This window comes from Apium graveolens, chromosome 10, assembly GCF_009905375.1.
Source record: "Apium graveolens cultivar Ventura chromosome 10, ASM990537v1, whole genome shotgun sequence".
In the NCBI taxonomy this organism is placed as follows: Eukaryota; Viridiplantae; Streptophyta; class Magnoliopsida; order Apiales; family Apiaceae; genus Apium; species Apium graveolens.
The window spans coordinates 227,414,633-227,438,041 of NC_133656.1; the positions used below are offsets into that span (position 1 = coordinate 227,414,633).

Sequence of the window (23,409 nt, forward strand, 5' to 3'; positions counted from 1 at the left end):
ATGAATCCTAGGACGCGCCCCTTGATTGTCAAGGTGAGGCCCCGGGACATGAATGAGCTCCTCCATCTAAGGATATAATGTTATATCCTTAACAGTTATAAGTAAACTCTCCAAAGCTATCTCTCTCAAGGTGCGCCTTTATTGAAATACCCATGTGATCTTCCTCGACATTACATACATGATTTATAAAGAAGCGAATGAAGTACAATGATCTTCCTAGTATGTCGAGAGTTTAGTTTCAGCGAACGCGCCCTCACATCCTCAATAATCTGAGTGAGTTTTCAGGACGCGCCCTGAGCATATCTGGCTCATATGTTAAGGCTTCTTCTTTCGATATGACTACCAAGGTCATCTGGTTGTCTTTAGCAAAAAGGGAATGTGGGAGTTGCATTAGTTCAGATGAGGAAGATGAGGCTGCAAAGTACTTTTGACAAGGTGCACGCTCGGGGGGTAGGTTACCTCTCATTAGTTCTGTGGTGTTACATATTGCCACATGAGTAAGGTACATGGCTTTTCCTAAAAATAAGAGAGATGTGTAAGGTCGGAAAAATACTCATGTTTAAGGAAACACTCAACTTCAAGAAAATGTCTCTGAGAGTGAGATGCCCTTTATTAGATGCCACTTCGTGAGATGCCTCGTTGGGAGATGTTTCAACAAGAGATAGTTTCTGCATCGCTTGAACTTTGTTGAAGATAAAAGCCTTCTAAAAATATTGATCTTTGATTTAGTTTTGTTACATGAAGATTTTGTAGAAGACACTTGTCGAGGTAGATGCTCCTCTTACAGAGGACGCGCCCTCCAAGGATGTTAGTTTATCGAGGTAGACGCGCCTCTTACAGAGGTAGCTCCCTCAAAGAATGATTTCCCTTGTCGAGGTGGATGCATCTCTGACAGAGGACGCGTCCTACAAGGATGAATACCCTTGTCGAGATAAGACGCTCCTCTTAGAGAGGACGCGCCTCCAAGGATGAAGACCTTGTCGAGATAAGCCACTCCTCTTAGAGAGGACGCGCCCTCCAAAGATGAAGACCTTGTCGAGATAAGCCGCTCCTCTTAGAGAGGACGCGCCCTCCAAGGATGTTAGCTTGTCAAGATAGACGCGCCTCTTACAGAGGTAGCTCCCTTAAAGAATGATTTCCCTTTTCGAGGTGGATGCGTCTCCGACAGAGGACGCGCCCTCCAAGGATGATTTCCCTTGTCGAGGTGGATGCGTCTCTGACAGAGGACGCGTCCTCCAAGGATGAATACCCTTGTCGAGGAGGATGCGTCTCTGACAGAGGACGCGCCCTCCAAGGATGAAGACCTTGTCGAGATAAGCCGCTCCTCTTAGAGAGGACGCGCCCTCCAAGGATGTTAGCTTGTCGAAGTAGACGCTCCTCTTAGAGAAGACGCACCTTCCAAGGGTGATTCCTCTTGTGGAGGTGGACGCTCCTCTCATAGAGGACGCGCCCTCCAAGAATGATACCTTTGTCGACGTGGACACTCCTCTCATCGAGCAAGACGCTCCTCGTAAAGATGACGCGCCCTCTAATGATGTTAATTATTTGAGGAAGACGTCGCCTCTTTAAAGGGCGCGCCCTCTAAAAATAGATGATTGAAGAAGATTGTAAAAGTTTTGACTTTAATTTGAATAAATGAATCACGCTATTTGTGGAAAAGATGAGATCAGCGGTTTGGAGTCATGATTTGGAAAGAAGCAGGAAATCAAATATAGAATGGTATTGTGTCATCGGTGGAAGGATCACTATCACCAACAAGGCACGTCCTCCTTGCGTCAAAGATTATTTATTACTTGAAGATCAAAGAGCTAGTGTTTTATTCTGGTCGCGCTTTCCTTAGAGTGCGCCCCCATATGATGATCCTTTCAGTTTAAGGCGCGCTCATGGGAGACCAATATTGGGATGAAAAAGTTAGAGAACCATCAAACCTTTGTTAATGGATTGTGCTTTTCCAAGGTATGTGAGGTGCACACTTTTGTACAAATTCTCTTGTTTCTTACGCCGAGTTAGCTCATGTAAGCTTAGCGATATGGTACATAAGTGGTAAACCTCTCTAGACAAACCAAGGTTAAAGTTATCAATAAGAGAAGGGGTTTTCATAGGTGAAGGCGGGAAGAAATGTGAATGACAATTGTGAACGCGACAAAGAGTGAGAGCGCGCCGTCATGGTCAATAAGGAGGATAAGATTCCGAAGACGCGGCCTTAATTGAGAATGTGCCCTCATAGAGGAAGATGCAGAAGACGCATACTCATACGAGTGGAGAATGACACAAATTTTTGCTTGAATGTAGATATTAGAATTCCAATTTTGTTTCCAACTTCATATGGAATTCGGGGGGTAGTTGTTATAGCCAAAATTTGGTATTGGATCATCTCGGGTCAAATACGGGTCAATTGGAATTGAATTGGGGCAAGAAGATGAATAATTAGGTTTTGGTCTACATTGTATGAAGCGAAGACGCGCCCTGTATATGTAGGATGCGTCCATGATTGTGTAGGCTGTATTTTGGGTTGTCATGTAAAGAGATGAGGAGGAAGATATTGAAAGGAGGAGGACGCGCCCAAGGCGCAGGACGCGCCCTGATAAGTAAAAATAATGGGATAAGCTGTACAGGTTATAAGGTTGCCATACAAGGAGAATATGTGTATTTTACAAGGGGAGGACGCGTCATGCCTCCTGGAGATGCATACTTTGGGATGGTTGAGCTTGTTCTCATTCAAGACAAAACAAATAGAGATACTTGGAAGATATAACAATATGTGGAGTTTGTAGCGTCAGGACACGCCCAATCGTTCAGGACGCGTCCTATGTGTGAAGAATGCATGATCAAGAGTAAGTTTAAAGCAAGACAAGCGTGGAAGGAGCAATGGAGGATTATTTTCACTAACGTATTTGTTGCAGGTACTCTTTGAAGAATTCCCTCCTTGAGACGGTCAAGGAGGGGGATGTCCGTGAAAAGCTTGAAGGCCTCCAGGGGTATGCCTGATGATTGAAGGCTTCCTCCTGTATTCAACGGGTGTCCTCGTTGGGGATGCGGGGTTAACTTTGGTGTGTGCTTTGGGAACTCTGTTCTTGTATTCAATGGGTGTCCTCGTTGGAGAACTTTGGAGTCATCCTGCACTTTGCACCAAAGAGCTTGGGATCACCTGTCCCGCTATCTGGTGGGTTATCCTCATTCGGGGGACAGGGACGCGTCTGGCATTTGGGGTGAACCGTGGCTATACATGCGTTCATAATTCAAGGGAGATAGCTGTAGCGGAATGTTATCCTTGCGCAGGGAGATGCATTATCCGTGAAGTCCTGCAATTACAAACGAGCCTTGGGCCTTCGCGGTTGGGCCTCATAGTTGTACATTCCTAAAGCTAGCGGAAGATGGATTCTGGACCGGGCCTGGGAATAAGAAGTCTAAGCCCATTAGATTTCTTGTTCCCCAAGAACTACGTGAGCTTGATTCCCTATAAATAGGGATACGTAGGCAAATTGTGAGGGGTCGGAAGCGAGAGCCATAAGTAGCCACCACCAACCGTAAGCAATCTCAGCCCCCAATTTATCACAACCACCACACTCCGCTCACTTTTCAGGCGAAGAACCACCATCATAGATCTTGATTCCGGCGACGAACCTCAAATTTTATTGATACCAAATTCCTCCGTCAACATGGGGATCTCCTCAGTCCTCAGTTCTGCATGACACCAGAGCTGGCAGTCATGGGTTTGATTTGCCCCACAGCTGAAACTTAAAACAAGATATCACCGTATGGGAAAATTTTGACATTGTTAATGAATTCTTTTTTGTTGCTAAAATGAAAAAAAAATAAAAATTAAGCAACTAACAAAAAAAATCTTGTATTTGACAAAAGATAGTAGTTTAAATAACCTATTGGGAAATAAATATCATCTCAAATATGAAAACTAAGAACGCTTTTTAAAAAAAAAATACTAACGCTTTCCTTAATGTGTAAAAGCTATTTTTCTGACAAATAACTGGGATTACTTGCGTAATTTTATTTTAAAAATGAAATAATTAATGTTAGAGTATTTTTTTATTAATTTATCAACCGCTTGTTAGGAGTCGGACTTTTGCCTTTCACGACTAACAAGAAATCAAGTACTATACTAATTTTTTTTTTATCGTAGGTAACCCGCAACCGCTATCTTTCGGATGCGCACTGGATAAATCCTACGGGCTCACGTAATAACCTACAAACCACGTGAGCCAAGTAAACCGCATTTAAGCGACAGACCTACTACACCATTTTTTTGGTCACAAATATTTAGTAAAAGTTGTAGAAAAAGTTGAAAGAGCAAGAATTAACTAGAAAGCAGCCGGTGTGGATCATACGACTATGCTATGCACTTCCAGTCTTTTGTTGACCCTTTCTCTGCCTTCCAAAGTTTCTTCTCTTTTTTTTTTTAAATTTAAATTAATGGTGTTGACTATTTCTCCATTTTGTCAATGCTTTTGAAATAACTTGGGTAGTTTTGAAGTTGTGCCGTCCTCTTTATCAACTCATGAAACCACAAATTTCATGTTAGCCAGTACTCTTTGTATGTTGAAACGTAAAGCTAGGTTGCAGTGTTCATGATTTGCATCACAAATTATGCAAACTACAACTTCTAAGAAAAGAAAATTATTCTAGATAAGGAACAAGTTATTATTTAGTAATAATTCCATTATTCATAGTTGTTTGTGCAGTATATAATATACAAATATTTCTAAAATTCGTGCTGCTTTAAATAAAATAAACGGTTAATCGGTAAATATGTGGTGCCTCAGCCATTCAAATTTTAATTGTTGTGGTTTTGAGCAAGTCAAACCCAACCACTTGAATATCCATGACTGCGACTACCCCAAGTCCATATTCAACTCTGGTTAAACTGTATTCCTCCGTCCCTAAAAACGTTTCCTCTTTGTATTTGATACGTTTGTTAATATACATTTTTCATTGTTAATATTTTTAATTTCGTATTAGTATTAAATGTAAAAACTGCAGACAGTTTCGTAATTAATATATTAAAATACTTATAAATACGAATTCAAAAAGATCATATTTGATCTTATAAATTAGACGTAAATTAGTAGTTAATCGCTTAACATAAAAAGCACCAAAAGTCAAAATATGAAACACATTTCGGGACGGAGGGAGTACTAGACTTTTATGTTTCCACTTTTCTACGGCTTATTCATGTCATTAAATTTTACAAGATTTTACTTATTTTAATTGATTTATAGTTCTTAATAATAATCTATCTCTTTGTATTCACAAAGTCTACATAAATCAAATTTATAAATTAGTATTTAGCATATGTCATAAATAAACAAGAGAAAAACCTCTAATATATTTCTAGTCATTTTAACAGGTGCTTCGATCACAAATTTATAATTATTAATTTTTAAATTTTTATTTTATAAATAAAAGGTAAATATTTTAATTTTTGTTAAAAAAAATCAAAAATTAATAATTATAAATATGAAGTATGTGATCAAAATACCTAAAATATATTATTTTGCACAGCAAATATGGTGATGATATATATGATCTGATTTATGCATAGCAACATTTGTATGAACTATGAAGCTTGAATAATATCATTTGTAAACATTACGGTTAAATAATCACTTTATAATAGCCACGTTAGGTAACCAACAGCACCAACTCAAGGTTCGTCTGCTTCTAAATTAAGTACATCTATTATTACTTTTCAAACATTTACACGGAATATATGAATCTTTATTTTTGTCTTCCTACTTAATTTTACAAAATATATCAAATACCGAGGCCTCAATATTAAAAACTTAGATTCATTTTACAAAAAAATTACATAATACATTTATATATACAACATTTCGAGTTCCAAATATTACATTACATACTTCATTCTACGATAACTTAAAATGTGTTGCAAAACACTCATTTATATGAGTTAGTTTTTTTTACTAATTGACATCATGTGGGATAAGAATTAAACTATTATATTGAGTCGAACTCGAAAGTGGGACAGGAGTTGAAGTTAGTGCACTAATTATATATAACATATTCTGGAGGACTACTCTAAATGTTTTTAATAAAATAATGAAATATAATATTGTCAAATATTGCCAACTTAAATTTGGATGGATGAGTCATACGCACACGAAGCATCAAAAAGAGAAGTGCGATCATACTTGGATAGTTGGATGGTCTACAAAGCACAACTATATATGTCTGTTTCATCCACAAATTATCCGTAGATTCCAAATGCTGGACCACTATAATATATTTTAAATATATGACATTTTCCTAATTTATTTGAGGCCTGTCATTATATATTCTTAATTTTTTTTTATTGTTCGTTCGGTATATTCATTTAGAATATATCCCTCTGGGCTGTAGCACTTTCATATTTTTTTAGGAATTTAAGACTACTTAAAAACCAGAAATGTCTACAGGTCGATAGTTCACATTGCGTAAAAATAACATTCAAATTTAAAAGAAGAAAATAAAAAAATAACCGGTATCAATTAGAACTTAGAAGTGCTAAAACGTGACTTATTCTAAAAGTCACATGTCATTGTCATGTTGTGGCAAAAAGTCATAATATTGCCTCTCAACAAACTAACCAACACAGATATAATAGCTCACAGGATGGATGGCTGCTAACAGAACAAGACCAGGCTCCATATCTTGACTTTGTACAACACCATCCTGTAAAACAGAAAAGCATTCGTGTGCAAAACTGTAATTTACAGAAGTTCGAAAAAAAGTTCAGGCTTTAACTCGTCAATAAGGTTTCAATCGAAACACTAAACAAGCTCTGGACTTGGTACATGTTACAGGCAAAAGGATTCTAAATGTTGTATATAATTTGTTGTGATTGTCTACATAGCAAGGGCAATTTATGTGATGGTAAAATATAAAATTCAGATCTCAGCAAAATATCTTAATCCTCAACAATTATTCGTCACAATGTGACTGGAAAAATATAGACAGGAAAATCAATCACAATCGAAAATACAGGATGCTAACTACATGAGATGCCATTTCTTTCAATAGTAGATGTAGTACTCATACCAGGTGTAGAAAGAAACTAGATATTTTGCAGATACGTGTGCTTGCTGTTAGTGTCTACTATGCAAGGATCAGGGATGTACCATATTCAATTAGTTAATGCTAAATCAGCCAGATTCGTCAGAATCACTTCTTTCACGTTCCTCGGCATTTCCAACCTGAGCAAGTGCAGGTGCAGCCTTTTTATTTGTATTGCGAACACTTCCATCATGCTCAGCCACTTCAACATGTGAAGCACTAGCTTTGTCAAAGAAAATTGCAAACAAACAATGTGAATAAAGTAAAACAGCAACGTCTCTGAACCAAATACTTGTTAGGGCATTTGAATTGGGAGTTTTTCTACCCTGTAGAAGAACTAGTTTTCTAATTAAATATATCTTTACCACCCTGTAAACAAAATCAGGAAGTTAAATGCTTAGCTGTAGTCAGTAAATGAGAGAATTTTACACGGATGCTAAAAACTTTGATCAAGGTACATCTTCTAGTTGGACTCCAACTCTGTGAAACTAAAGTTTAATCTCAATTTCAAATGTAAAGATTAAAAAACCCTTATTTATTTCTGTACTCGAAGCACAATATCCAGGTAGGCTCGTTTATTGCACAGATTTATAGTAAGGTAGGTAATTAGCAAAATATAGATGAATAGTAAGGCGGTTAAGTTATGGTGTGCGTTTAAACACATAGTTGATATACTGTTTTTAGCTCTCACATTATAACTTCTTACAGATTTATCCACTAAATCTTGCTTTTGTACAAGCAAACATATAAGAATAGACAAATATAAAGTGATCTAGTAGAGCAAGGATATCAGCAATTTCAGAAGTTCCACCATTCTTCATTTCACACAGATCTTTGTCTATCCGTTTCACGAGTTCAGGCTGCATGTATGAACAAAAATTAGCAGGTCTAGAAATCAAGTTCTGTGTACCGAGTGGTATAATGATATGCATTTGTCAATCGTTATAAGAGTGTAGAGCCACAGATTCTTTGAATTTACAGATTGAGCAATGGGTACAAATATAATATCTCCATAAAAAAACCACACAGTGAACCCTGAAGAAAAAAAATGATTAAAAGCAGAATTCCATTGATTATATCATGACTCGTACATTTAAATCAGGCTCTCTACGGAATCTCCGTCTTCGAGCATCTCGCATAGGAGGGGTGAGGCCATGCCGGTAATCCACTGCATCTGGAGCAGAATCACCCTCTTCTCTGACCATAATCATCTGCCAAAACAAAAGATGCGATTTTTTTTTCACGTTAGAAGTGAACATCAGCCAAAAGGTTTTCAAATAAAAATTAGCAGCAATGTACTTGACCAATATCTGCGGTTTTAATCAGCACATTGTCATCGTAAGTCTTGTATGATTCCACAATGGCAGGAAGATCCAAGAGTGACGCAGGAAAGCGATCATTGCCAATGGCAAATGTGCCACTCCTCCCATCATCTGAAACACAGATAGCGGCAAATACTATTGTCAATAACGGACGACCAAAACCAGTGTTCTGCAAATTAATAGAATTCTGAAGTACAACAGATTCATCTCATTTTTTAATGCAGAGTTCAACCTTCAAAACTGATTAGGTGACTCCGCGCTTTGCATGCAACTACCGGTAACCTTTGGAAATTTTATAAGGTTCACACTTTACCGTCATATTAGCAGAGATGAAAGGTAAGCACAGGTAAATATATAGAAACAAAGATTAACGAAGGGAGGAGGGCTGGGGAAGAAACTAAACAAACTACGTTCCTGATTACAGTTTATATAATAGGCCAAGAGGTCCAAACTACATGTCAATGAACGCAATAAGTCACAGTTAGAGGTGTAAATGTATAAGTTAATCGAGCTCGACTCCTAAAAAGTTCAAATTTAAACTCGACAATAATCAAGTTGAGCTCGAGCTATTCAATTATTTTACCAAGCCGACCTTGAGCTTCAAATCACTCAGCTAGCGCCCAAATCAAGCTTAAGTCGAACTTATTATATGTGAGCCTTTGTCAATAGCTTCATAGCCGAGCTCAAGTGCATTAAACCTTTGTTGAAATGAGCTTCAAACTTGCAAATTTGAACTCAGTTAAGTTCAATCCGGCCCTAACTTTTTACTTTGACTCGATTCGGTTGGACTCGATTGCGCACCTTGTCCTCGTTCTCATTTACCCCTTTCCAAAATTGTAGATGTACTCTTCACTGAAACGTCAAATCATCATCCTATAACGATCTCCCATATCCCAATAATACATCTAGCTATAATTCTTTTAATGCCAAATAGTTTTAGGGCCCGTTTGGGGTTTATTAAAAAATATAACTTATGACTTAAAGTTGAAATGTGTCATATAGGTGATATGAACATTGTAACTTATAAGTTATTTATGTGTTTGGATAATTTTGTAATTTACTTATAAATTGATAATGTGTTTGGTAAATCATAACTTATAAGTTATAAATTTTTTAAAATAACATAAAATGTAAATTACAAATTACATAAATTAATATTTTAATACTTGAATATAAAAATAAAAAAATAAAAAAAGAGAAAATTTATAATAAGGATAATAATCTCGGGATAAAACTCTATAATATACACTACTCATTTCGACGAAAATAAAAATTATATTAGTAATTCGGATTAAAAAACAAAATCAAATATAAATAGATTAATTTAGTTTGGTCGATATAACTATCTCCGGTTAAACAAAATTAATCAACAATGAAACATATTTTTATTGAAATATAATAATACCAAAATACCACATTTTGGTTATAGTTGGATTCTTTCCGACTGTATTATCTATTCCTTTATGATGACTGCATTATCACTCCTTCCATTTTTTTAATAGTCGTTTGACTTTTCTACACACATTTCTAAATATTATGACCCTATAGTTAAAATAATAATTTTTAAAATTTTCTTTTTTTTTAATACAAATTTATCATAACTTTAATATATTTATATAAATATATAATAACTATAGATTTATAATAAAAAATAAAGAAATTAGGAAGGTGTAATCGTAATTTAGTATGATAAATTTTGGTAGTTTAGCGGGATAAGACAATATCTAGTAGTTTAGCAATTTAGTAGTTTAATATGTATATAACACAATTTATTCTTATTTTTAATAATCAAAATATGAGCTAACGGTTGAACCAAAATATATTTCATGCCGATTATTATATTATAGTATAAGTTACAAGTCGAAAAGAAGCTAGAAAATGAAAATGAAATCGGGAGAAAGTACCTTTCCTGAAGAGGAATATACGGTAAATTAATAACAAAATTAACACACGCATATTATTAAAGAGAGAAAGAATTTAACAAAGTAGCAGGATAACAAATGAAATGAATGTGAAATAAGGAATGTACCATGCTGTCAACATTCTATTCATGACCATATAAGGGTGAAATAAGAGCATTCCATTAATTGTCCTGCAAAACCCAACCTAACTTTCTAGCCAAATGAGCAAGGTAAAATGGAAGCCCAGACATGCACATAAATTTTCTTGCTAATTTCCTATCTAACAAAAATACCTATAAAGGCATTAAGTCGTTGCACCTAGCCACCTAAAACTTAAAAGTGTCATAAATTACGAAACTCGATCAAGGTTTATACAATAGACATGCCACAAAACTTATAAAATATGTTTAGACTTTAGCCTTTACAATAAAAATTACCAACTCTCTTCAAAAATTATATATCCCTCCTTTTATACATAAAGATATATTAAAAACTTACGCTATACTCCAGAGTTTTATGGTGAAGAAGAGAAAAGAAGAGAGGGTGAAAGAAAGAAAAAATCTCGCGTGCTCCCGAGTTTTTGTGAAAAAAGGAAGAAAATTTTGAAAAAAAATGGACAACAAAATTATTTGAAAAGTTGTACCAGAGATATTGGGGAGAAAATTATGGAGTTAAAATTGCTAGAATATTCTTACCGGACCTATTCAGTTCTCTCTCGAAAAAACACGAGAAAATTTCTATTCTCTCTCTTCTCTCGTTAATCTAACTCGGAAGGACAACATTACTCTATCCATATTATTATTACTAACTCCCTTCCAAATTCTATAACCCAAATGTATCAATGGAATCCTAAATATGAAAAAGAGCTTAAACAATTAAATGAAATGTCAAATTTATGGTGACATAGCTCCGCCAAGATATCACTAAAAAGAAAACTATAGATATTATTCCAAATAATTTGTCCTCTAATGAAATTTTAAATTCATGGAGACACAGCTTCACCAATAAATCAATAAAAAGAAAATTATAAATTATTTCTAATAATTTGTCCAAACTGACACCAAGCCACTACCGATATAACAAACCAATTACTTGAAAATTCACAAGTAATGCGCTATACATGCATACAGGCCAGGAAAAAAACCCATTCAAACTACCTAGTTCGTGGATCAAGTAAAGCAAGCTTACATTATTTCATACTTCATTCAAAATTTAAATACATACAAATAAATTTATACAACAATTCGTAAGAGTGACGAATACATTGTTAGACGATATCACAAGTTCAAAATTTGTTGATAATGCGCCAATGTATGTAAGATATCACCTAGTGTCCAATCATGAAGGCAATGACAAAACTAGAGGGAGACTAGGCTACAACCATAGATGGAACCGTGATTATGAGGTAAAAAAACAGAAGAAATATTATTATAAGCTCCAAATTACTTCCAAAAATTAACGATACATAATTCTAGTCATATTATTCTTTGATACCTGCTTCTTTCACTGCCCAAAGGTATTAAAAATTCAACAGGCACCCCTAGCAAGGTATTATAGCCTTAGTTACCCGGACTCTTCATTTTGCTTCGAGTACCCGTGTCGGACACTCGACACTCGGACATGGGTATAGACACTTGGACACTTATTTTAGGCAAAAAACATGTAATTTTTTCATAATATTGCCGAGTCCGACACTTGGATATGAACCCGTGTCCGACACCCATACCCGAGTCCGGGTAACATAGATTATAGCCAAATTTCAAAACTATAAACAATCATTGCCAAATTTCAGAACTATGCAATTACCAAAGAGTTCTTAGTTTGAAGCTACCTACCTGAAAATTCTTATATCTAAATTTCATGTTGTTAAAAATAAAACTAATGAAATGATAAATTCAGACTAAATAAGATGAAAATGTATAAAGTACAATACAAGAGCCAAACACTCATTAAACTACATTTTATTTCTCTTTTAACATCTTAAACTAATAACCAAAAGAATATATATATAATACAACCGGCACCACTCCAAAGTTTACTCAATCATGCTGAAAACGTGCTCCTGAAATTACTCCATGACTTCCACAATATCAGGGCTCTCCTAACAATACTGAAACAAACTTTGACTAAGATGGACTGCTGCAATTTCAGTTTCCAGCCGTAAACACATTGCCAGCAATATTATCAAAACTAAATAAAACAAAATAACTCAAAACATAAGTTTAAGATTAAATTCCAACAATCACCCCCTTAATCTTAAACTTGACATCAGCTCGTTTGGCTTTCCACTTAGCCATCAGGATTTCAACCCGTTTGGTTTTTCAACTCAGCCCGGCTGGCATTTTGTTGCGCGTCTAACAATCTTCATCAGCATTACTTGTTTTTTTCCGGTAAACCCAAATCATCCAATGATTATCTAGCCTACATGCCAACCATGCAAATATCACTTCATCGAAAAATTCTGCTCCTGTTTCTGAAGCTTCTCTAGGGACTTCTTCCCAGCCTTCGGTCCTCTTACCCGACCTTTGGCCTTCTCAGCTAGAGCTTCTTCGGATCTCATTGGCTTCCTCTTGGACCACTGTCACATCCATTATGGCATTCATACACCTTTCGAGGGCGTTCACCATCTGTAGCACCTCTATTGCTACAACCATTGTGACGACCGCCAGGAGGAGCCCTGTAATTTCCAGAACAATATCCGGAAATTTTATTTGCATCACCATGCCAGACCAAACCAAACACCTGCATCCTGGACTTGTTGCGAAGACCCTAAATAACAATGTACACCTGGACAACAACCTCCTTCAACCTTGCAGCCGCAACTCAACAAGGATACATTTTAATACGAACCAACCATTTCGCTAAGCCAGCAGCCCATGCAAACAGTGGAAAAAAAAATCCTCGTAGTCAAATAGTGCCATCCTTCCCAACCTCCTGGTTTGACATGACATCCCAAAGTCATTCACTTGCCAAAATCAGGCACATGTCATCCTCACTTCTTCTTTACAAAAATAAAGTTATTTCAGGAACTGGAATTATCCATTGTCTCAAATACCAGACTGCTTGTCACATGATTCTCCTCAAAACTGAACGCCAAGAGCTGCATTCGAGCAACCACTACAAGTGCAATTCTGCAGCGACCCTTAATTTATGAACTTGCAATACACTCCAACATGCATTTGCATCACTTGACCATTTTGACTAGCCTAACAACTCCACTTGCCAACAAGCTCTTTTACAAATCTCCCTAAGTAAACATATTTTTACTGACTATATTTCCATTATCACCAGCTTAAAGCTCTTTTGACTACATTCCCACCAACCTTTTCCTATTTATAATCTTGCTCCGCAGCCTCAATGAGGTTTTTAATTTGTGATACACGTATGTTAACTGATTTTTTTAAATCGATTTCAATCTTTTCCATGCCATGAAATACAAATATGTGTATGTTTCATACAGAGTAATTTCCATTACTTTCACATATTAAATAATCGAGGCCTTCTAATGTTGTCTAATGTAAGCTTGTTATTAAACAACTTACCAAAACTCAAAACTTCCTCATTGGAGACTAGTGCACCAATTTTGACATTGTTGACAATATCATCAAGATCTTCAGCGATTTATTTGATGTCTCCACTCCGCGAGTTTTGAACTTCGTCCGCCATTTCTATGACTTCAGCAGCATGTTGGCCGCACCTCTGGATGCACAAACCTCGCATGCTTCCTCAATTCTGAAAAACCATTCCAAAACACTTGCTTATCTGTAGCAGTCGGCGTATACCCTAGAGTTGCCCTAATTTTTAATGAGTTAAAGTAATCAACTCAAGTTTTGACAAAATCTGAAAGGTTCGTTCAGACGTTAACTTATGCAGGGGTCTCCAAAGAAATTTGTACCCTAATTACCAAATGGGCAGTAACATGGTCAACTGTGTAACTTGTCACTTCATATTATGGTGATTAAGTTTCCTCTGTAAAACTGTATGATAAACAGGTCTATATAACATAAGCACCTTCTAACCATCAGATTCAATGTTGATAGGTCATTCATTGGAATTTTAATGCCCATAAAGTCATCATCTTGTAACCCATCATCCTCAATATTTAACCACGAATAAATGTCTTACCCTTGATCACCAAGATCATCGAGAACATCTAGATATCCATCCCTGAAGTTGCCCTTCCATCAGCAATGCAAGAAATCACTCGCTCAACTCTCTAAACCCTCACTGCAGCACCCTTACCTCGACACTCCACTGTAACTTGCCATTTCCTCCGTACTAACACGCACGCAAGGCCTAACATATAGACAAACTCCACAGAATCATAATTTCGTGTTCCCAATAATTGCTCTGCTCTTCGCCATAACTGCATGAGCTTTCGATTCTCGGAACAAACAACATAAACTCCACACATCCTTAACTGGACTCACACTCCAAAAGTCCATTCCTCTTTCTCGTTTTCTGCCAACCCCATCTGTTCACCACCATTTGTTATCAAGCACACGACTTTTCTACTCTGCCACTTTAACCTGACCAAGCTACCTCATGTAAAAACCCAACTACATTCCTGCACTTCGCTCTGCACTTCCCATCCACTTCTTTCATCACCTTCTTTATTGAATCCTCTCTCGGCTCCCTGTACCACCATGCTCCGTCTGATAACAGGGAACAAAAAAAATCGATCATCAACACTAAACTTGCTTTGAATCCCCTGGACTACTTAAACCACTGCAGCAAGCCAGCAACGAGATCATCACAGAAAACAATCAATAATTTATCCACGCAAAACCTCTCGGCGATAGAGCCTCTCCCATCATATTATTCCGGGGACTTCAATCAAATACCTGATGTACACACAATAGAGCCTCTCCAATAACACCAAAATCCACCTTAAACAAAAAAACCCACTTTTAAACCAACTTCAAGATAAAGAACCCAGTCCGGTATTTTATCGAACATATGGTCAAAACTACACACCTGGCGAGACAATCGCCACCAACCCACCTCCACTATAACTGGCTGGGGAAATTGGTGCATCACCCGAGTCCTTGTCATGCCACAAGGATCGGTAGCTCTGATACCATGTTAAAAATAAAACTAATGAAATGATAAATTCAGACTAAATAAGATGAAAATGTATAAAGTACAATACAAGAGCCAAACACTCATTAAACTACATTTTATTTCTCTTTTACCATCTTAAACTAATAACCAAAAGAATATATATATAATACAACCGGCACCACTCCAAAGTTTACTCAATCATGCTGAAAACGTGCTCCTGAAATTACTCCATGACTTCCACAATATCAGGGCTCTCCTAACAATACTGAAACAAACTTTGACTAAGATGGACTGCTGCAATTTCAGTTTCCGGCCGTAAACACATTGCCAGCAATATTATCAAAACTAAATAAAACAAAATAACTCAAAACATAAGTTTAAGATTAAATTCCAACACATGCTTGATCTAAATCTTAATAATATAAAATAATAAAATAAAATAGAATTATTTAAGATCCAATGAGTAAGAATTAAGAAAGTTAACTAAATTAAGTGGCAACCATCATTGATGTACAAACAAATATTATGCCAATAAATCAATAGGGACATGGTGCTAAATAAATTAAAAGAAAAAACACTTGAAAGATAAGTTTGAATGCACTAACAGCATAAAATCCTACCCTTAGGTTTCCCAACCGCAAGAGGCAGTATATATCCTTTTGAAATTACATAGGCAAGGAAAAAAAAACTAACCAGAAAAAGACAAATCCAATGAGTTGTCGTCAGAGGAAGAAACATTTTGACTCAAAAATTGATTTATCCTCTCAGCAACAGAAGGTGGAACTCTCAGTATAAATTGTTCCTCCATACCTAGAAAAACAAATGTCGATGAGTTATCTTACCAAATATGTTTATAGTAAAATACAAGACAAGATAATGAAGAAAACATCCCACAATATGTTAGTTGGTAAAGCAAATTTGAAAATTTAAAGCACGATCAGGTTTTAATAAAATTTTGAACTAAAAGTTGGTGTCTCATTATTAAGACTCCAACTTCGACTCAATAATATACATAGGTACCGTTTGGATTTTGGATTATGGTTATGGGATTCCAACCTAGTTAACCGCTCATTCTCGTCCCTGTTAACCAGGTCGAAGCCATAGACAATATCATTGAACATATTTTTGGTGTACTTATAATGAAAGAGAGGCACTGTGTGACTAATTAGGTTTTGTTCATTTACAAGTTAGAATAACAAAAGCTGAACCAATCAAACAATAATGCGTAAATTTATAAAAACAAAAAGAATGAGAATGAGCATATGCATACGTGTGTATCGGAGAAAAACAAAGATTGTGATTAACTAACCCTAGTTCGATAGATTGGAAGTTTGGAGACGCCGGACAAGAGAGATACGTGCAAATCAAATTGGAGTTTTATTCAGGTGGTAATTATTTATTGTTATTTGTCGTGATAATATTAGTGGGTTTTTTAACGTAAAATTATATTTTTTTTGACAATACTGTAAAATTAACTTGAAAAAGAAAAAGTAGCAAAATACTAACTCTTTTTTTTGGAATTTTACAATCTTTTAAAAAAAATGTGAAATTGTGGTGACCAGATATGCAACTAGTTATGTATCGACTTTTTAATTATATTTAAGATTGATTGAATTATTTAAGTTGCAAAAAATTGTTGAGATTGCATCCGGTTGCATTGAGTATTAGAAAACCGTATTTTTACAAAATAATATTTTTTTCAAATTTTTAAAAGTGACGATAATTTTACAAAAATATTTTTGGACTTAAGTAATTTCAAAAAAACCCTTAAAAAAAACTGAATAACTTTGGTAAATCAAATAGTGTAAGATGATAAGACTAAGATGTATAACAATTTTTCAAAAAGTCAAATTTTAAAAATGAAAACTAAGCGATGATATGAAAATCTTAGCGTCGTAAATAAATCGAGACGAGCCGAGTTTTATTCTTAACGAGCCGAGCTTAATTTTTTTCTTAACGAACCAAGCCGAGCTTTTTTATTGCATAAAATTGTGTTCGAGTTCGATAAGAATAAACTCGAGTTTCTATCAAACAAAAGTGTGTCGAGCCGAATTCAAACCCTTAACGAACAGCTCGTGAACAATAACGTTTATTTTTTTTAAAAAGGTATTGAAACTCACTCCAACCAACTTTTTATCGGTTTCAAGACAACTGAAACTCAAATTTTAATATGTTAAGCTCAAATAATATTATTTTCCATTATTAGATATTGAGTACAACACAGAGGGGGTGAATGTATTTCTTTGAATTTTTAGCCTTTTTAAACAATTTGGATATTGTGTGAACAAAACAGTTTATAATTTGCAGAGATATTATGTTTAACAAAAATAAAATAACAAGTACAATATTTCAAAACCCACTTAATTTGTACTAATTAAGTTTGTCTTACTTGAAATAATATAAGAAAATATGAAGCTATTTGTTATAACTAAATTAAGTACCACTGCATGCTTTATACACTAGTAACACGTGTTTTTGCACTATAATGAACTAATTGTTGTGAATGGATGTCCCTTGAACTTTCTAGATTTAATCTTTTGATCTTTCATAAATATGAGTTTGTTGATTTCTCAAGTTCATGTATCAGGTTCATGTATCAAGTTCATGTATCTTTTATATCCTACACCTATAAATAGCCATTTAAACGGAGCTTGTAAACATACTTGAAAATAATATATTCTCTCTTATTCTCTCTTTCTCTTCTTCTTTGTGTATCTATACTGTATTTCTAATACTAATCTCTTTTCTAAATCAACATTTTTCTATTTCATTTTTAACTTAACAAATATGTGCAGAATCTTGCAGGTCTGTGCACTACAAAAAAAAAGAGCAAAAGCGACCAAACAAAAGCGACCAACTATAAATTCCACCAAAAACGGTGATTTTTAAGGTCAAAGTCAATTGACAAAAAACCGCGCATAAAAGCGACCGACCTCGGTGGATTTTGTTAGCGGTCGCTTTTATTCGGTGGATTTTATTGACGGTGGCTTTTAGTCGGTGGCTTTTATTAACAAAAGCGACCGACTGTTTTTCGGCGGTCGATTTTAAGGTTTCAAGATTTGGTGGGAAAATTGCCGCCAAAATGAAGCCTAAAATTAGAAAACAAAAGTGACCATCCGGTCGCTTTTAAAGTAATTACCAAAAATATTAAGCAATGATATTAAACTAGTCAAACTGAAGTTTGACTATTTAAATGGCAAACCAAATAAAATTATTTAAATATTAAACTTTGGTTATATCACTAATATATATATTTATTGACATCCATACGGTTAGATCGAAGAAAAATATTTTAAAAATAATCGAAACACAAATTCAGGACTAAACGCTAGTCAGCTCTACTAGTCAACTTAAGTTTGACTATTAAAATGGAAAAGCAAATAATATTATTTTGATATGAAACTTTGGTTATATTACTAATATATATATTTATTGACATCCATACGGTTAGATCGGTGAAAACTATTTTTAAATAATCGAAACACAAATTCAGGAATAAACACTAGTTAACTGGACTAGTCCAACTGAAGTTTGACTGTTAAAATGGAAAACCAAATAATACTATTTTGATATGAAACTTTGGTTATATTACTAATATAAATATTGATTGACATCCATACGGTTAGATCGATGAAAAATATTTTTAAAATAATCGAAACAGAAATTCACGACTAAACACTAGTTAGACTTAACTATTCAAACTGAAGTTTGACAGTTAAGATGGCAAACCAAATAAAATTATTTTGATAAGAAACTTTGGTTTTATTACTAATATATATATATTGACATCCATATGGTTAGATCGATGAAAAATATGTTTAAAATAATTGAAACACAAATTCACGACTAAACACTAGTTAGCTGGACTATTCAAACTGAAGTTTGACTGTTAAGATGGCAAACCAAATAAAATTATTTTGATATAAAACTTTGGTTATATTACTAATATATATATATCGATTAACATCCATACGGTTAGATCGATGAAAAATATTTTTAAAATAATCGAAATATAAATTCACGACTAAACACTAGTTAACTGGACTAGTCAAACTGAAGTTTGACTATTAAAATGGAAAACCAAATAATATTATTTTGATATGAAACTTTGGTTATATTACTAATATATATTTATTGACATCCATATGGTTAGATCGATCAAAAATATTTTTAAAATAATCGAAACAGAAATTCAGGACTAAACGCTAGTTAGCTAGACTAGTCAAGCTGAAGTTTGACTGTTAAAATGGCAAAACAGATAAAATTATTTTGATATTAAATTTTGGTTATATCACTAATATATATTTATTGACATACATACAGTTAGATCGAAAAAAATATTTTTAAAATAATCGAAACACAAATTCAGGACAAAACGCTAGTTAACTGGACTAGTCAACTGAAGTTTGACTGTTAGAATGGCAAACCAAATAAAATTATTTTGATATAAAATATTGGTTATATTACTAATATATATTGATTGACATCCATACGGTTAGATCGGTGAGAACAACTTTTCAAATAATCGAAACACAAATTCAGGAATAAACACTAGTTATCTCTACTAGTCAACTAAAGTTTAACAGTTAAGATGACAAACCAAATAAAATTATTTTAATATGAAACTTTGGTTATATCACTAATATATATATATATATATATGCATACGGTTAGATCGATGAAAAATATTTTTAAAATAATCCAAACACAAATTCACGACTAAACAGTACTCCCTCGGTCCCTAAAAACGTTTTCTATTTGTGTTGGACATATTTGTCAATACACACTTTTGATTGTTAATATCTTTAATTTCGTATTAGTATTAAATATAAAAACTTCATTGTATTAAAGTAATCATAAATACGAATCCAATAAAATCACTCATAACGTATGCTTGGTTTATCAAAAAATTATGTGCTGTTTTAAATTCTAAATTTTGTGTATAAATAATTATATTTAAAATGAAAATTCCAAAACATCCAATTCACATTTGATATTACTAGATAATTTAATATATTATAAAGCTGGAGTTTATAAATTGAAAATTCTGTAAATCTATATGAGAGTGGATATAATTGATAAATAAATAATTTTTTATCACTGTACATATTGCATTAATAGTTTTCACATGTATAAATAACTAAGTAGCCAAAAATATCCACACTTAGAGTGTACTATGTTTTTTGTTAAAAAGTAAAATAAAATATATTTTAAGATCAAGAAGTTAAAAAGGTTTTGGCAAAAAAAAAAGAAATTAAGGATGTAATATTCTTTGTCTATAAAATTTTAATAACAATTTATGGTAAGGAAAGAATTTAAAATTATAAAAATGAAAATTAATATGTATAATTATAACACTTCCATTTTAAGTATTCTCTGGAAAAGAAAATTATTATTAAACATTATATCTTAGGCATACCACAAAAAAATTAAAAGAAATATTATTTTGAGAACTAAATTTTAATTTTCAAAGAAAATGCAACCAAAAATACGATAGTGTTATCATATATATTGGTGATATATGTGTTGTTTATGTGGTTTCATGGATAATTATATTCTTTTACTTTCAGGGGAATTAAACTTGGGGTTATGCTAGAATCTGACAAAAAAATATTTTATTTTATTATAATATATAATTATCATAGTAGTAGTATGTTAAATGAATATATTGTATAGATTTTTAAAATAATATGCTCATAAAATAAGTTACATTTGTGCAAAAACAATTACTTTAATATAATATAATAAACACATTTAAAAATTGATTTAACAACTTTTTTTATTATACATGTTATGAGTTAACATTTATTAATGGACTTAAAATTAAAAGTTTAATTTAAATTTTTATTGATTAGCTTACAATAACTATAGTAAATTAATAATTTAAGTTTAACATTTGTAGATGAAAAAATTAAAATGGGTCTTATATTTATATGAATCTTATAAAAATACGTAAATAAATACTGAACTTAAAGATGAATAGCCCATTGATCAAATTTAAATTCAAGTATTTATCAAAATCAAAATATGGATTTAAATCTCAATAATGTGTTATCTAGCAATGTATAAATAGTGCTAAAAATCAAGCCTTGAATATTGTCTCAGCCCTTTTAATCAAGGCCCGGCCCAATAGAAAACCGTAACAATCCAGCATCTTGATATAAAGTCTATCACACACACAAGCCTAAAGCAACTCCCTGCCGCTGCTCTCAAACCCCTGCCTCCCCTTCCCATCTCAAAAAAGAAAACAAAAAAATGTTGCTCACAATCTCACATCTCCAAACCAATTTTACAGCCTCTCAATCATGGTCTAGTCTGTAAATCGCCGGGTTCTTTGCGTATGCGATGAATCACATTTCGGAAGGCCCTGTTCTTGGCATATTCTCAAGCTCTAGGAAGAACATCGAGATAGGCGCAATTAGTTCATGTTGGCCTCTCTCAGTATGAGTGATGTTCCATGTTCTATACGAGATTCAGCTCCGATTAGTGCTATTTTTCCCGGTTGTGATGGAGAAAGTGGTGGGTTTACTTGCTGTTTTCTTTTTTCTTGATTGTAATATTATTTCTCTATGAATCTCTCTTTGTCTCGTGTGTTCATATGGCTGTATGTATAGGCGGATGCAGATACAAAGGATGCAAAGTTCATCAACATTGTTAGCGCACACAAGGTGTTTGATAGATTGTATAGCTCAAAAAAGAGATGGTTTTAATGTATTATAGTAGTGTTATCGGATTGTTTTAGGCATTGAATCTATTTGTGTCGATATTCTTTTTATTAATTTTATACATTTCCGTTATGTAAGTTGCAGATGATATTGTATAGAATTGTGGATGTTAATATGATAAGTTCCAAAGATGTTCCAGTTTGTTTGTTTTGAAATTGTAAAATGAAATTGAGCAGTGTTTTGCTGCCTTTTTTTAAAATCTGGCGTAGGTTCAAATTGACCGAGTTCAGTGGAATTAAGGATAGGGTTTCATCTATATTTGGTCAAATTTACAGTAAAACCTCTATAAATTAATATAGTTGGAACCGGAGAATTCTATTAATTTAGAAAGGTATTAATTAATCGATAAATTAATAATTATTAATTTATAGAGAATTTTCAGTAGCAAACAAAATTAACTTTTGATTAAATTTTTATTCACATAAATTTAAATAAAATGAATTGTACAATTTATATTTTATATTTAATTCAATTAATTTAATGTATATGAATTTAAAAAGTCAATGTAATGTACAATATATTAGATTCAAAGTCCATGTAGTGTATAAGTTAAATTCATTGTATTTTACATAGAAAATATTCAATGTATATTAGGAAAATTCAAAGTACATGAATTAATTTAATTCATTGTATTTTACATAGAAAGTATTCAATGTATGTGTAGTCATAAAATATATTATATATACTGTATATACTGTATATTGTTAGTCAAGGTACAATATCAAATACACTGAAAATGTCAGCAGACTATCTTGCAGCTAATTACTTGGAGAAAAGAAAAGATATTAAGCGACATAAACCAGCAAAATATCCATATATGAAGAAGGTTCTCTATGAATGGTTTCTCCAGTACCAAGATCGTGTTAATATGACAGGAGAGCTAATTTTAGAGAAGGCAAAAGAGACCATGAAAATTTTATACCCTCAACAAGATCAGGAGCACACTTTTTCTCAAGGTTGGCTTGAGAAATTCAAGTTAAGACATGGTATTAAGTCATTTCGTCGCTTTGGAGAAAGTGGTTATGTTGATGTACAGGACATGGAGAAGAAACTGGAGTCCATAAGGGAAAAAATAAACCAGTTCCCTATGAAAGATGTTTTTAACATGGACGAAACTGGTTTGTTTTACAGGTTACAAGCTGATCACTCTCTTGCTACGAAACAACTTGAAGGAAGAAAACAAGACAAAGAAAGGCTCACGGTTGTTATATGTTGCAATGAAGATGGCTCTGAAAAAATCCAACCTTGTGATGCAGGAATTATAAGAGCTTTCAAGATGCACTATCGCAGGAGATTTTATCGTGGGTTATTAGAAGGTTATGAGTTGGG

The 23,409-nt window shown here is 33.7% G+C and overlaps 1 protein-coding gene and 1 long non-coding RNA gene across 5 annotated transcripts; one reads left to right on the top strand and one right to left on the bottom strand.

Annotated features, from left to right (window-relative positions):
• Positions 1-6,392: 6,392 nt before the first annotated feature.
• On the bottom strand, positions 6,393-16,758 carry LOC141689329 (transcription initiation factor TFIID subunit 7-like). 4 transcript variants are annotated; one of them, XM_074493589.1, is made up of 7 exons: positions 16,665-16,758; positions 16,049-16,165; positions 8,368-8,501; positions 8,160-8,279; positions 7,857-7,928; positions 7,134-7,277; positions 6,393-6,687 (listed from the first exon to the last, which is right to left on the bottom strand). In XM_074493589.1, exons 2-6 carry the CDS (start codon positions 16,161-16,163, stop codon positions 7,158-7,160), a joined length of 561 nt encoding a protein of 186 aa, XP_074349690.1. In that variant the 5' UTR covers positions 16,164-16,165; positions 16,665-16,758; the 3' UTR covers positions 6,393-6,687; positions 7,134-7,157. The 4 variants fall into 4 exon arrangements, with proteins under 4 accessions (XP_074349690.1, XP_074349692.1, XP_074349693.1 ...); XM_074493591.1 differs by having other exon boundaries at positions 16,626-16,717; XM_074493592.1 differs by lacking the exon at positions 16,665-16,758 and adding an exon at positions 16,412-16,528.
• A 4,659-nt stretch (positions 16,759-21,417) lies between these two features.
• Positions 21,418-22,221, top strand: LOC141692379 (uncharacterized). The gene is made up of 2 exons (XR_012562813.1): positions 21,418-21,874; positions 21,970-22,221. It is a non-coding gene; the product is annotated as an uncharacterized LOC141692379 (long non-coding RNA).
• Positions 22,222-23,409: the final 1,188 nt, after the last annotated feature.